This window comes from Terrapene carolina, unplaced genomic scaffold (assembly GCF_002925995.2).
Source record: "Terrapene carolina triunguis isolate 2854851 unplaced genomic scaffold, T_m_triunguis-2.0 Scaffold67, whole genome shotgun sequence".
NCBI classification, from domain to species: Eukaryota; Metazoa; Chordata; order Testudines; family Emydidae; genus Terrapene; species Terrapene triunguis.
Window position 1 is genome coordinate 32,243,634 of NW_020664418.1, and position 16,481 is coordinate 32,260,114.

At 41.6% G+C, this 16,481-nt stretch overlaps 1 protein-coding gene across 2 annotated transcripts in view; it reads right to left on the reverse strand.

The window, feature by feature from the left end:
- Positions 1–7,587: 7,587 nt before the first annotated feature.
- Positions 7,588–16,481, reverse strand: part of FBN1 (fibrillin 1) — a 216,332-nt gene continuing 207,438 nt past the window's right edge. For both annotated transcript variants that reach the window (XM_024200606.3, XM_024200598.3), the window contains exons 63-66: positions 16,113–16,232; positions 13,247–13,478; positions 12,021–12,198; positions 7,588–8,859 (exon numbers count right to left, since the gene is read on the reverse strand). In XM_024200606.3, coding sequence (XP_024056374.1) covers positions 8,470–8,859; positions 12,021–12,198; positions 13,247–13,478; positions 16,113–16,232 — 920 coding nt within the window. In that variant the 3' untranslated portion in view covers positions 7,588–8,469. The remainder of the gene's footprint in view (positions 8,860–12,020; positions 12,199–13,246; positions 13,479–16,112; positions 16,233–16,481) is intronic.

A 16,481-nucleotide genomic window follows, 5' to 3' on the forward strand; every position in this document is an offset into this window, starting at 1 on the left:
CTCTCAGATTTAGTTTGTGTGGCCTCACTCCTCTGCCCCCTGCTATTTTGCTTTCACACTTAAAACTCAAAATCAAAGTTAAGTGCAGCCAAAAATGCCAAGATTTCTTGGTTTCCAGCTTGAAATTAAGGACAGCATCCAAGTTTTGTATGGTTTCCACCTAAAACCATAAATCATCCCTGCTTCACCTGAAATTTGTTCCAAATTTGCTCAAGAGTTGGCCCAGGGTTGCTTGAAACAGAGCCTAGTTTCAATGAGAGGTTCATGAACCTTGATAAACCTGGCCCAAATTTTGGGCTTGTAACAAAACCAGAAACATGCAAGTTACAAAACCCAAACCAGGTGAAACTTGCATGTTTCCGATTTCGTTACAAATGCTTCTCACAGAGCTAGTATTTATTATGATTACAGTTATAACACATTTAGACAAGCCTGTGAGCATATACACCACGTTACAAACAGAAAAGGCCCAGACATATTTCCTGCCCCGCAGAGCTTATAATGTAAATAATATACTGATTTCTGTTTCATTTACATATATGCATAACCAAACATTTATCCCACGTGACTTACTTAGCTATTCTAATGGTTTGTTGCAGAAAAAAAATCACCTTGAAGAAGGTGCAATTGGGACCCATTGGAAGGACAAGAGTTAAGAAAACAAAGTTGAAGCCTTGTGTTGATGGATACATTCATAAATGCCTGTTTTTGCAGATGACAAAACCGAGATGTTGGCTGAAATGATGTTGTGTTCATCAAATACATTCTCAATTGTTACTGCAACCTTGGCTCTTCCAAATACCCAGGGAAGATTGGTCTAATAATTAAAGCATGGGCCTGGGACTCAGACGAACCAGGTTCTGTTCCTGTCTGCTACCAATTGTGCTGTGGCCCTATGAGGGTACATAGTAGAGAAACCTCTGTGCAGCTGCAACAACCCACCCTGATTGCAACTATGAGCTCTGAGCGTGGAGGGAGAGCAGGAGACCATGGGCCTTATGCTACCACCTTAAACAAGTGGATAGCTGGCTGGGTATATGAAAAGGGGTCTAGTAAGTTACCCTCCTTATTCCCCCAACTTCGTCTGGTCCCAGAAAGGAGCCCTGGGAGGAACTGTGCCTCTGAGGGACAACTTCCTGAGGCAGCAGTACTATGTGCCTTCCTAAACTCAAGGCTGAGCCTAAAGGCCTTACTCTGTGAGCTTGAGCAAGCCTATTCACTCCTCTGTCCTCCATTCAGAAAATACTTAAGCATGTGCTTAAGTCTGTCCCTATTCAGGAAGGCACTTAAGTTAAGCACATACTTTCTTGAAGCAGAACCTCTGTTTTTCAGTTCCCTCTCTGTAAAATGGAGATAACACAACCCTACCTCACAGAGGTGTTGCAAGGATACACACTAAAGTCTACGAGGTGGTCAGAGACTACAGAGCTGGGAGCCATAGAGAAGCTATAAACAAACAAACTAAACAAATGTTAAATTGTGGTGCTCAGACATATGAGAGTTCTGGATGGTGTTCAGTATGATGAAAGCCTCTAGCAGGCCTGTGTGAAAAAGTAATATAGTTTTTGGGTACTTAGCAAAGGTTTAACGTAGTGCATGTCTGCTCTGGCAGACACAATGGGAAATATTCAGCCTTTCTACACTCTTCTGTATTTAAATATATATGAGATTCAGCGTTATGACAACAATACAATGATTGAAACAATTGGCAAGCTCACATGGTTATTTTTTCAGAAATGAAACAGTTTCTGTGCATTAAAGGAAAGGCCCTAATCCAGCCCGCCCTGCACCCGCCCATCTCACGGGGAAATTTCATCTTTAGAAAAGTATTTTAGAAGTGGAAGAGAGTCTCTGACATACAGAACACAACATTTCTATGGCCCCCAGTGCCTTCAGCAGGAGTTGCTTCAGGCCCTTTAGTCCCAAGAGTGCTTCTGCTAATGGGGGATTCTAAAGTGTTTCTCTAGCTTTTAAAAACGTGACGAGTAAAAAACGAGTGTTTTGTTCATGCTGAAATGAGACATTGTCATTCACACGTGAAGATGGTAATAATGTATAGACAACCAAAGTGAAGTATCCCCTAGGAGAAATGGAGCCTCAGCTGGTGAAAGTTTGAGTGCCCTTTATTCCCACTGAAACCAATGAGAGTTGAGGAGGCTCAGCTCCTCGCAGGATTGGGCCAATGATGCCTTAGGATTTATATGTGAGCTGCTTTAGGTAGCAGAGTCAGGACTCGCACGCCTGCATCTTCTTTGCCTGAGCTATTGGCATGATGAAAAGCACAGGAGACAGAGGTTAAACTACCCGTCATTTTAATTTCATTACAAACACACAGCACTGGCTTTCCTTAGTCCTCTTCAGGCTCACCCGCTGCACCCCCCCCCCCCCCATGACACCAGCATCATTGCTAATTAATTATTGGGCCACATACACAATGGCATGGTAATGAGGGATGTGCAGAAACCTCCCTCTTTGGCCTCTTCTAGTCAGGCTTTGCTGGAAGTTAGCTGACGTCTTGCATTTCAAATGCCCCTCTTGCAGAGGTAGTCTAGGCTCAAGTAACCTACATCTCATCTAACCACTGAGAGCAAGATCCTTCTCAGAGGAACAGTTTATGTGCTAACGTCACAGAGTGCACAAAGCTTGAGGAGCTCAGGTTTGCTGTGGAGACTCAGCTATTGTATGATCTATATGCTCATCTTGCTGGCTGACTTAACTCAGTGCACTGAAGACGGCCACTGTGAAGAATACCCTCGTGGTCATGCGTCAGGTGCTTCAGGAAGTAGAGGGTTGTGAAAAGTGGCTGCAGAATGAAAGCGTAGGGAAACAAAGCACTGCATCTGAACTGGCATTCAGGACAGGGCTAAATGTGTTTGGGCAAGGGCTGCATGCTTAATGGCATCTAGGGGTATTAAACAACTTCTATACAATGGGCCTAATTCTGATCTCAGTTACACCAAATAACTCTAAAGCACCCATGGAAATTACTCTGGATGTACACTGGTATCACTGAAATCACAGTCTGGCCCAATATACCACTGCATGCCGTGGGGAAAAAAAGGTAATGCTTCTTTCAATGAGAATGCACCCAGTAGAGCGGATCACATAATTTGTGACCTTTTGCCTCTGAAATGAATCTGAGCATCAGCAAGACTTTAGCCTGCAATAATCGCTACAATAGTTTAATATTACCGCTGGCCAGTAACTATATTTCAGTGTGACAACCAGCATGCAACTGTCATCAGCTATAATCCCCATAGGCAATGAACTGGGGGAGAGTGTTCTAAACTTTGCAGGCAAAGTATTTTGTTGTGACTAAATTGTAAAGTGAAAGTATAAGTGGTCTTTTGCCAGGGCACTGTCACATAAGAACAGAAGAACGGCCATACTGGGTCAGACCAAAGGTCCATCTAGCCCAGTATCCTGTCTTCCGACAGTGGCCAATGCCAGGTGCCCCAGAGGGAATGAAAAGAACAGGCAATCATCAAGTAATCCATCCCGTTGCCCATTCCCAGCTTCTGGCAAACAGAGGCTAGGAACACCATCCCTGCCCACCCTGGCTAATAGCCATTGATGGACCTATTCTCCATGAACTTATCTAGTTCTTTTTTGATCCCTGTTATAGTCTTGGCCTTCACAAGATCCTCTGGCAAGGAGTTCCACAGGTTGACTGTGCGTTGTGTGAAAAAATACTTCCTTTTGTTTGTTTTAAACCTGATGCCTATTAATTTCATTTGGTGACTCCTAATTCTTGTGTTATGAGAAGTAAATAACATTTCCCTATTTACTTTCTCCACACCAGTCATGATTTTATAGACCTCTATCATATTCCCCCTTAGTTGTCTCTTTTCCAAGCAGAAAAGTCCCAGTCTTATTAATTTCTCCTCATATGGCAGCCGTTCCATACCCCTCATCATTTTTGTTGCCCTTTTCTGAACCTTTTCCAATTCCAATATATCTTTTTCAGATGGGGCGACCACATCTACATGCAGTATTCAAGATGTGGGCATACCATTTATTTATATAGAGGCAATATATTTTCTGTCTTATTATCTATTCCTTTCTTAATGATTCCCAATATTCTGTTCACTTTTTTGACTGCTGTTGCACATTAGATGAGCTTTAGCTGTGGAACACTAGCTTGATAGACACATCCTTTGAAATCTGTTTGGTGGGTAATACCTTCTGAGAACCCCAAGAATAATTTCTTGTCTCACTGATTTTATCCTTTTCCATTTGGATAGTATTGCTTGCTCTTGTTTTTCACAGCATGCAAGCCAACACGACTCCACCTTTTGTTAATCTGTTGTGTGCACCAGCTCTGGTAATAGCAGGAACGTGCAGAGTAGAGATTGTCCTTGTACAGGTGAAATTTGGGGGCACAAATATTTACCCAATGCACAGAGTAGGTGTTTAGCCAGGCATCTATATGTTCCTCCCACACTTATGGAGCAGAAGCTAATGGATTTTTTAAAGGTAAAGTTTTCTCCGAGGTGTTATTTTGATATGACCATATTAATGTGATGACTAGTGGTTTGTTCTGGAGAGCGCTCAGAAGGGGTCACTCAACTTAGAGTTTTCGAGCTGACTACAGTTAATGCCAAAATGTTACAAAGGGCTAAATTCAGGCCACTTTGAATAAGAAAGTGTGAAGAAGGTCACCAAAGTGAGGCGCAATATTTGCACCCAATCCTAGCTCCCCTCACATCCAGAGACCATGCAATACCATAGCGAGGGTGGTATAGGATGAGGTCTGAAGGTCATGGGCCACCTGTTTTTGTACATACTCCATTATCCCTGGTGCCTCCTTCCCAGCTGGGATTGTGCTCTTGGCATGAGTAATCTGCACGTGTAGCTGTGCAAAAGTTGTGTGGGTACCTTCATGCTGACTGGAACATGGATATCAAATAGAACTTTCTTGGTCTTTTTATTTTTGTCACCATTTTGAGTAAAAAAGGAAGAGGGATTTGAACCCATCTGGTATCTATCTAGGTTCCAAGGAGTATGCATATGGCATTTTAACTTTGGTTGCAATGTACTGATTCTGGCTGAAGTAATTCTGATCCCTAAAACTGGTGTGAGGCTTTATTCACTTTAATGCTGTGGCTTTAAAATGGGAACCTAAAAATTGCTTTTTAAAAATTGACATTTGCTAAAAAGGCTGAGACGGTAAAATCCTGCTCTGTCACTTGGCTTGATCTAAGGTGAGCTCGAATGTCAGCAGTTTGATGTGGACTGGTTAGCATCACACTTACCTGTAGAGACAGGTGACATCTGAATGTGAGTAAGCAAAACAGTCACAGAAAGGTGTGCTCAGAGTCGGTTACAGCAGCAGGCAAAGATCAAATGTATCAGACTCCTAGAGGGCAGGCCCTACCTGTGCTGAGGAACCTAGACTTGTCTGTTCCAGAGCCCAAATCAGAACAAACTACAAACTAGAAACATTTGCATTAATATATTACTTTGATATGAAATCCCAGCAAGAGCAGCTACCTGGAAATTGGTCTCAGACCGGCTATAAGAAAGACAAACAGTTTGGGTTCTTTGCAAGACCGTTTAAAAGGGAGACTGTGGAAACAGTCATGTCCTGCCAAAATACACATCATCTGTCAAGCTTACAAGATACTGTTACAATACACAGCAAGTCAAGAGACCAGGTTGATATATACAGTAATGAGACATTTTTGTTAAAGCTGTATGTTAACCAGAAACTATAATATTTTGGCACATGCATATAAGTTATGCACAAATTCACTTGCTAAAAGCCACAATTATTTCAAAGAGCTAAAATATGTATCACCATTTCCCTAACTCTAATATGAAAACTAACTTTTACGTACAAAACCATACTAAAGCTCCTCCTCCCCTTCAACTCTACCACAAGCTTAGAGTCTCTGTGAATCCACTACCACGTCAAATACAAGAAAATAATTGTATTTAATTGCTCTTGTAGGTTCCACAAACACTATTGGCTTAGTGCAATATTACTCTTTGTTGTTCATCCCAAATCCAGGAGTAATTAAGAAATTAAACTCATGTCAATAATTATTGAAGCTAAAAGTTCTAAATTACATCGACAGGAATACAGAGGCAAATCTCAATTCAGGGCCCAATCCTGCAAAGAGAGACGCATGGGTCGCTACACACAGATCTGTTTGCAGGACTGGGCTTTGCATTCTGAACCCGTTAAAAGGACATTGTCAAGATTTTGTAGCATAACATTGGAATTGTTCAAATATTGTGTTTAGCTGACAGAGAGAACCTTCTGATTTCTAAACATCTCCTCTTGTTTGAATATATCACTCCATGACACAGAAATACTATTAAATAGTCTCTCTTTTGTGGGACCTATGAAATCACAATATTTCAAACTGCTTTTTTTCTCCTCTGCAGTTTCAGTAAACAAAGATGATTTTCAGAGCTGTGCAGACAACACTGTGGCTGCTGGAGCACAATCAAACATGTTTTGGCATGATAAGGTGTTATATAAAGATTTAAATGTTAAACCAAGAAATCTACTTGACATTGTCTGTATATTTCTCTAAAATAATTCCTTTTAGTTCCTCTCAGTTTTTATGGACAGGAAAGAAAAAAGCCAAATACACTCCAATGTACATGCCTTCACTGGCATAAAAAACCCCTCACTACTTATTGAAATGGGAATGGTATTTACAATTGTCAAACTCTGAATATGTTTTGCTATAGCTAATCAACATGTGGAAAATATGCTGTTCAAAACTGTGGCACTATGGTAAATAAAACCAGACATGGCCTATTGAAAATATCATGGTGACCCTCTGTGTGCCAACTTCTTTTTATATTATTAAGATGGTTATGGAGAAAAAAAATCTGAGATGAAATCTGATTACAGAAAATAATACCCCTCGGAGTGAATTATTACAGAACATTTCCCTATTTCCATCTATCAACTACAATGCTGTCCAATCAAGATTTTGCACTGTATTTTCAGTGCCACAAATTGTTTTCTTTTTTGGGGGGGTATTGCATTGTCACATATCAATAGAATGTTCTTTTCCTGCTAAAGCTTGTACCACTTCATAGACAAACATTGGCACCTTCACATTATGCATGTCATATAATTTGCAGTTGATTTCAATACTGGATTATTCCTTTGTAATCAGCCTTGGATTATTTGACAATAGATGTCATGTGGAGGGGAGGAGGAGGGAAGAATGGAATACTTTATGCATGCCAAAGGGGCTTTAGGAGACAAGACTTTTGAAATGAAATGCGCATGTTTTCCAAATAATGATTTAACATCCAATTTTGCAAGTTTTGGCTATTAATTACTGATTGACAGGATTATTTAGGTCATTGGAAATGTTCTAACTTGCCCTTTGGGAGCTACATTTTAAAGAATTCCATTGCTGAATTAGTATTGTAAATAATTCTGTATTTCTCTTGTCTTCCTCCGTAGGAAGACTGAATAAACTACAGATGCACATATTCAGTAATGAATCACCGATACATGCAGTATATCCCACATTATACAGGAATGCATGAAGCATAAACATTCAGTCTAGTGTACTGAAGAGCTAGTACTAGCAAGAACACAAAGTCACAGAATAAACTAAAAAAACCCACTGTTTTATTGTGACATTGAACCCTTGTTGATATGAATGATTATGGGTACTCTTGACATGTATTACATAATGTCATGGTGTAGGATGGCACTGATTATCATCTGACTTCTGAGAATGTTTAATGGTCCCTACTGACCTCAGTGCATTTTGGTAAGTCACAGAAATTTCATCATCAGGTTTGTGTATACAGTTAACAAGTAGTTGGTCTTTATAAGCACCATTACAAACCCTCACATTAAGGGTATTATTAATCTAGTTTACAAATGCTTCATTGATAAAAATAGTATGATTACAGTATACACACACTTAATTTACATGTACTGTATTATAGGCATAACTGAGATAAACTACTGAGCTAACTTTGGTTGATTGAAGTATGTAGACTGAATAATTGCAATTTTGGCTTCTAAGTTGTGTAAATATTACAGTGCATTTATAAATCTAGATTGAAAATGTACTAGCACCAAATGGATATCATAAATGGCTGACCTAGAAAGTTGTAGTTGGAGAAGCAAAGTTTAAGAATTACAAAAATAGAGAAGTCCATCAGTTGAAAGCACATTCTTGTACCTCTGCTGAAATGATGTGTCTCAGCATCAGTGGCCAACCTCCAATGATAAAAGTCCCAGTTTTCAAGATTCAACATATCAAGGTAGCTCAGCTACACTTTAAGAAGCCTGAGAAAGTGGTTGTTTTGATCTAGGGTATTCATCCTGTACCTTGTTTATGTAATAATATAATAGTGCTCATTCATACAAATGTACTCATGAAAGATTGTACCTATGATATGGAGAATCTGATTGGGAGGAAATTCAGTCCTACCTATCTATCTTTGGTTTTAATTATTTGGTCTTTGGTTGATGAATTAATGAAGCAAAATCTGAATTTTCATTTTCAGGTTATCTCCCAGCTCACCACTGAGGTAGTCTTTGTCATGTTTGTCTTCAAGCTGATTAAGTTCCTTCTTTTTATAGAGTGGAATACTACTGATTTGTAATGAGTAGGTTCCAGGTATTGGCTTCTTCTTTGTGAAATGAAGGTAGCTTATCCCTTCCTTCTGATTGATTCTAAAGAAACCATCTTCATTTCCAGAGTCAATTAAATATCGGTTGTGATTTGTCAGTGTTGAGAGAGCGGGAAGAAGTTCCAGGATGCGATCTTTGTTATTAAGCCCAGAGATGTTAAAGGAAAAGACGGCTGTTTTTTCAGTATCCCAACTGGCAAGACTGACTTCTGGTTCCACCTCAGGTTGATCCTGCACAAGAACACTAACATTAGTCTCTGCTTTGTCACAGAACAGTTTCATCCATTTATAAACAACTTAAGAGGCCATCTAATAAAAAAGTTGAAAAGAAAACTATATTGTTGCCTGTCTTAAACGCCAGGCAACCCCATTAGCTCCAACTGAGTAGCAGAGGGTCTAGGTCAGAGCAGGATTTGAACCTTGAACTGAGCAGTTAGTCCTGTGTATGAAGGCAAAAGAAAAGAAAGTCTTAGTTACCTGCAACTAGCATTCTCTGTATGGGTCATCTCACCTCAGGCATGCACTGAAAGATGCTGCATGCTGCACATAGCTCTCAGAGCCTTTGAGATGATGCATTTCAGAGTTCAGACCCTTTTCTCACCCTCCACACACGCTGGGTGCACATACCTTTGTCACACTTCCCAGTCTGTCAAAAGCAGTAGTGAAGTGAAGCTAATAATGAGCTGTGTGAGGTAATGTGATTTGTGGAGCAGGCAAGTCATTTAATGGGTGTGACTTAGTTTTCTTCTTTGCAAGCTTTCCTCTACCTAGGCCCTCTGTTGGAACAGGCTTCCAACAGCTTCTGTGCTACAGCCTAAGGGAGCTGAAGATGAAGTGGGTGTCAGCTGTTACCTCTAAGGACACATCTACACTGAAGCCGAGGTTGTATTTTCCTGCTCGAATAGATTGCACTGGCTTTGATCAAGCTAGTGCACTAAAATTAGCAGCATAGCTGCTGTCGTTAGTGGCAAGAAGGATTAGGTGCCCTGAATACAACCTAGGATCTTGGATGGGATTATATTCAGGGTGGATAATGTCTCCCATCACCTGTACTGTGGTGTCTACGCTATTTTTAGCGCACTCGCTCTATCAAAGCTAGCATGTGTATATCTACCCAAGTGGGACATTACACCTGCAGAGCCAGTGCAGATATAGCTGAAGTCAAGGTGATTGAACTCATATAAGACATGAGCTAAACTCCACTGAGATGAGTTATTAGCAACATTTCTAAAAGGCAGAGTTTCAGGGACCATAAAAGAATGTCAGCTGGAACGATATTAATTTGGAAGCTTCCTGCAGCAGGCAAGGGTATGCCAGTGTAATTCTTCAGCCACAGCGACAAACTGCCCTTCATCAGCTAGCAAACATGCTAAGCTTTGAAACCCTGATGATTTTTAGGTAGAATTCCAGCTTGCTTCACACTCAACACAGCTTCTTCTTCAAGTATATTTATTGTGCTTTACTAAATCATTGATTTTGTATGATTATACACTTTGCACCAATTTCAAGGGGCCCAGAGAAGTGCACCCAAAACATTTTGCATGGGCAAAACCCCCCTACTTTTGCACATATGGATCATGTACCTGTGTACACGATTTGGCTTGCACACACAAACTTGAGTTATTTTACATGTGTGAAGGGTGTTCCTGATACCCTGTGTTAGCACATGAAAAGATGAGATATCTGCACATGCAAATATATATACGCTGAAAGCATGCAGGATGCTTAGCTTGGTAAGTGTGCATGTAGTACAGGGACATTTTAGGAGGCCCTTTAAAGTTTTCTGGGTTATACTCATCAGGATGCACAACAAAAAACTAAAAAAAACCCGTACTTTCAGCTGACTTATATAAAATCTGTACAACCTGAAGACCACAGCAATGGCCTATTCCCTGGCAGTTTCTGTGCATTTTAATGCAAAGTCTGCCACTGTCAGTTTACAGGTGTCTTAGAGCAGCTGGAGAAATGGAAGGGAATGAATTAAATGAGCTTGGATCTGGTGCCATTTGTAATGTAAATTAATTAAAATTTCTCAAAAAGAAGAATATGAATTTTATAGTATAAATTAATTGAAGGAAGTTCTCTGGCCTGTGCTATACAAGAGTTCAGACAGACGATCACAATAACCCCTTCTGGCCTTACAAACTATGAAAGAAGCCAAATCCTGCAGCCCTTAGTTAGACAAATCTCCCATCAAGGTGAGTGAGAATTCGGCCTGAGTCAGAGTGCAGAATTTGGTCAATGGACATGCAAAGTTGAATCTGCCACTATAGCTTCTTGTGCACAGGCATTGTAAGGTGCTGGAAACAGTAGGAGTCTAACGTTTTTCTGCCCTAAGAACAGAGCAGGGTTGACCGTTTTAACACCGAAGTTACTCGTTTTTGTCAATTCAAAACAAACCGTAAGGATGAGGTTCATGCAGTGTTTATTTTCCTTTTAATCTATTTTAAGGAATGTTTGCTAAAAATGAAAAGAAAACAGCCTCCTATTGGAGTGAGTGAAAGGTGACTTGTAAATAGGTGCAACTAGTCACATAACACACTGTTTTTAATGTAAATACAGGTCATTACATCATCTATTATTAACATTATTTGGTGCAAGAGGCCAATGACAACAGCGGGGAGGAGGGGGAGTTGGCTGAGCATCACAGCAGACTGTAGTCATTTAAATTTCAGTTACCCCAACCTAAAGATGTACATTAAACCTACTGGTCACTCCAGTGACCTTCCAACAATTATGTTCTGAATTCAGCTTCCAGCTCTGCTATCTGGGCCACACAGGGAGAACACTGTTTGCCTAACTGTCTCTGACAGCCTTTGGTCCAAAGCCAGATTGTGGGTGACCAGAAGCACATCCGCATACCCTGTGAAAGGTTGCAGTGACTGGATGCACAGGAATCCCAGCAGTTTCCATATTTAGCCTTTGGAACACAATATTTTCTTTGGAGAGGGTCCCACCCGCTCCATGCTCAACAGTCCCTTTCAGTGGGGGACTCACCCACTCCCAGAACTAAGTGTCCCTGTTTTGAGACCACAAGATCACAAAAGTGTTCTACACTCATGCTGTCCTTTGACATCGAGAACCGTCCTCGCTCTTGAGCTCACCCCTTGCTGGAGAGTTGGACGGGCATTTAGCTTTAGTGTCTGACAAGAAACAGGAAATGAGCAAGTGTGTTACGATCTTCTAAAGATGACCTCTCCCTAATGACTGTGAGTATCTTCAGAAAGCCCCCACAGACATGCAAAGTCCCAGAGCAACTTCTTGGGCCATGTTGAAGTGACATGCCTGGTTGCGGTCTGAATTTTTTCCTCTGGATTCTTTCTTTGCACCCTAAGTCTCTGATTCTGGCTCTCAGAAAACAGCCCAAATCCCTCCCCAAGAAGGACAATTACCTCTGCTTCATTTGCAATAGTTTCATTAGTGCTTCTGCGCTTCCTTCCTCTCTTGGGATAACCGTTGATTTTACATTCATAACAAGCCTCGGGGGAGAGAGAGTTGTCATCTACTTCACCGCTGACGGGCAATTCTTGACCATGACCTTTACCCAGTCCCACTCCAGAAACACAGTGTCTGATGAATTAAGAAGTGAAAATTAGTTCCATGAAATTAGTTCCATCCCTCAAGAAAAAACCCATACAACATTAAGAACTTGTATTGCTCTAAACCAGTGTTTCCCAAACTTGGGACGCTGCTTGTGTAGGGAAAGCCCCTGACGGGCCGGGCCGGTTTGTTTACCTGCCCCGTCCGCAGGTCCAGCCGATCGCGGCTCCCACTGGCCGCGGTTCACTGCGCCAGTGCAATGGGAGCTGCTGGAAGCGGTCACTTTTGAAAATGTAGACCAGGATCTTTGTCCCATCCACCAAAGTGCCTGAGCCTAGATTCTTCACACACCTAAAAGTCCCAATGAAGCTATTGGAATTTTAGGTGCCAAAAGACTGCAGACCCAGGCCTGTATTTTGTAGGTTGCACATGAAGTTCTAATGAGTATTATTCTCTAATTTTCATGCCAGCATAGACATAAACAGAAAATAATTCCCTTGGAACTTGGATGCCATTCAACTAGAAACACAGGATCACTTCAATATAAGGATATTTCATTCTAACGTCATCAGTAAAAGACTGGAATAACCGTGATTGTCTTTAGAGCCATACAACTCCCCTTTTCTTAGAGAGGAGCTCTATGCTGCACAGGAATCAAGTGCATACTGAGGGGGAAAATCTCCCTAGTGCACAGCTCAGGTACGTGGGGTAGGTGCTGGGGTTCTTTGTAGCAGGACAAAAGGAAGGAAGGAATCGTCCCTCCCAACAGGAGTGGCTCAGAAGACACTACTCCAGCTTGTAGTATCCTTTGTGGCCCTGAGCCAAACTTCCTTGGCAAGGCCTAGAGAATCCATCTTGCTATAAATCCATCATCCCCACCTTCACCTCTCCTCCGGCCCTGCCTCATCTCCCTTGCAGAGCTCGGCTCCAAGCACAGGAGGGAGTGTGAAACTCTCGGACGCTTTCCCCAAATCCTACCCCTTTCCCAGCAGCTCTGCTGCCATTGGTTCTGCAGCAGAGGCAAGGGAGCAGATTTTGCCACCTAATGTCTATTAGTTTAAATATGAGAAGCCCTTACCCTTGTCCTATCCTGAAGTAACCAGGTGGGCATCCACAGACATAGCCACCATCAGTATTTGAACAACCATAACTGCATGGGGCTTGTGCAGAACTGCATTCATTGACATCTTGGCAACCTCCACTAAATTGTTCATACTGAAATCCGGTAGGGCACATACATTTATAGCTTCCCAAAGTATTGTGACAAGATGCTCCTCCACAAACGTGTGCACTGAGGCATTCGTTTTCATCTGGAAGGGAAGCACAGCAGATTAGAGACTGGCTTTTATTCTTAGGACTAATTCAGCCTATCGCTCCCCTCTGTAACTTTAGAAAGGCCTAACCTTCATAACTGAGCAGATTCAAACATGCTGCCTCATCAGATGTCCAAATCCAAGAACAGGGCTCTGCCTCATCCCTGGCTGCTGCAGCAGTCCCTAGGAGACCACTGCAACCAGAGTAACACAGAGCAACCTTTGGGCTATTCTATACCATACCAGAAACTGTTTCAGCCCAACCCAGCTCAAGGGAGTAGAACAGTGACTGGAGTAGAACAGTGGCTTACGTGCCACCTTCCCCCCCACCACCCTTCTCAGCTATGCCAAGTGTAAACTGGATGAAGCTGAAGAGCTGGCCTGGTAACACCATATTTATTATATTGTAAAACATTAAGGGGAAAGAGTGAAGAAATAAAGGATGACAGTTTCTGTAACCCCTGAATCTTTTTTTTATTCAAAAAGGAGCTATAGATGAGGTACAGTTCCTTAGAGAAGAAATGAGCAGGGAAAGCGTTGTATTAAAGCCCCTTTGCAAGCATATGTAAATATTAAAGATGGACAAAGTTTGGATCTGAACTCTCCCCCAGTTCAGTGGTATGGTGAGTTGGAGGTCAGGTTGGACTCATCTACAGTAAATATAGCAGGGCAACTGCCTGGGGCCCCACGCCACAGGGGGCCCACAAAGCTAAGTTGTTTGAGCTTCGGCTTCACGCAGGACGGTGGGGCTCGGGCTTCAGCTTCAGCCCCAGTGAGTCTAACACCGGCCCTACTCTCTGGTTTATTTTGGCAGACCCTGAAACCTGCTTGCGGCCTCCCCAGTGGGCCCCGGACCCCTGGCTGAGAACCACTGAACTAGAATTTAAGTATTGATTTCTATTTATAGGGGGACTGTGATGAGGAAAAGAGGAGAAAAATCCAGTGGAAAATGATATAGTAAATATACCCTATAGAGAGGATCCATTGGTATCAGCCCAGCTTTTCAGGGGCTCACTCATTTCTAATAAACATTGGTAGCATATGCTTCACTTTAGCTAGAAAAATGGGTTTCGACTGTGGAATCATCCTGCAAGACATGGGTTTCAATTGCAAGCAATAAAGATCCAAAATATAGTTTGAGGCACTCAGAGAGAGTTCCTCCATCCTTAATATTCAAGAGAGCTGGAAATTACAACTTATTCTTTTCAGATTGTTTTTAAAAGGGTGAATTAAATCCCAATTTAAATCAAATCTCCCGCCCTCCCCCCCCCCACATTTAATTAAATCTTTCCATAACCAAACAATTTTTGAATGAACCTCAAATTCCCCTGCATGTCAAATGCACTGAGCGCTGGAGCAGAAATGTCTAGACTCCCCATCCAGGGCTGTGTAATATGTCAGAAAGTTTGGTAAACATAATTAAAAGCAGAGACCTCCCTAGAGCAGCAGAACGATAATGAACAAAGGCATTTTTATATGCTCTTAAAAACAAACAGAGCCAAACAAAGAGTATGAGGCCCTTAATTCTCAAAGATGGGGTCATCAAACAGATCTCTTTAGCCAGCCATGCAAAACTGCAGCTTGTGTGGAACCCAATTAAATCAGACTGGAAATACACGCAATCCTAGCCAGCAGAAAAATAATGTGTCTATCATTTGAATATGGCAGGTTCATGTTGCCCTGCTGCAGTATAATACAGAGTTGTTTCCTATGACTTCTGGGACACATAGGGCCCAAATCTGTCTGCTGAAGTCACATTGAACAATAACATTCTCCATGAATAACCCCACTGATGTGGGTCACAGCAACTTGGTACGTAACCAAATTTTAGATGGGGACCAAATGTTTCATTTTAATCTGCAGGTGAATTTATTTCCTAACACACTGAAGAACCAATAGCAGAAACAGTGTTGGGTAGGTGCTCCTTGTAAACTTTACCCCTAAGATCTGGGGAAGTCTCTTTGGGCAGATACAGTCAAATCTGGCTGAATTTTGACAAATCATGTTTTAGATTTGTAATGTGGGCAAACCTTCACAAAGCATTAGGAAAACCTATCATTCACCCATGTGATCTCAGCAGATTTTAAAGCTAGTTCTCATACACAACAGCCCACTTGTGGGACTGTAGCTAAAAAATGGAGGTGCAGATGCAGCAGGATTGTCCTGGAATATTAGATGCTTGCAAAGTGTTGTGCTCGATGTTTAATCTTACAGGTCTATTAGAATCAAACCCGGTATCCGGATTGTGCCAGTTGCTGTGAGTCCTGTCTGAGTAAAGACAGAGACAGCTGAGTAAGGTTTTATGCATTTGGGCCATGTCCGAGTCAACAAAGTACTTAAGCATATGAGTAGTAGTTCCCTTGAAGTCAATAGGACTACTCACTAGCACACACTTAGCTCTGACTAAAGTGCTTTGCTGAAGCAGGGCTTTGGCCATTGGACTTCAATGGGAGTTGAGAATGCTCAGAATGTCACAAGAGGGGCTCAGTATCGTATCAGGTTTGCCTTCTGCTGGACAGAGTTTTATGAAACACATGGTTAAACAAAATACAGAAACAACTCCCTCCCCCCATCTTGTTGCTAACACAATTATGGTGTGTTTTATTTTGTTAACAAAGAAAAGTAACTTGCCAACACATTGGTTCCACTGGTAATGCTGGAGATATCCGTGTGGGCAGCTACACCTGTATCCTCCAATTATATTCTGGCAACCGTGCTGGCACCGGTGGTTTCCATCACATTCATCAACATCTAAAAGGGTGAGACACAGTCCAAATTTCAGGAATTCTCGCTTCTCAACAGAAATATGAAGTGATACCGTATTTTCCGTGGTTTCTAAAAAAGTTTTTTTTTTCCTTTCTTTTTAATCCTACTAGCCTCCAAAATCAATGTCATGTTATCAGTGAGGAGAATTTGTGAAAGGTGGGCAAATATGAGTGGCAATATAAAACTGTAAGATAGAGGAATACCAGAGGAGAAGTAAGCTAACTTCAGTGACTT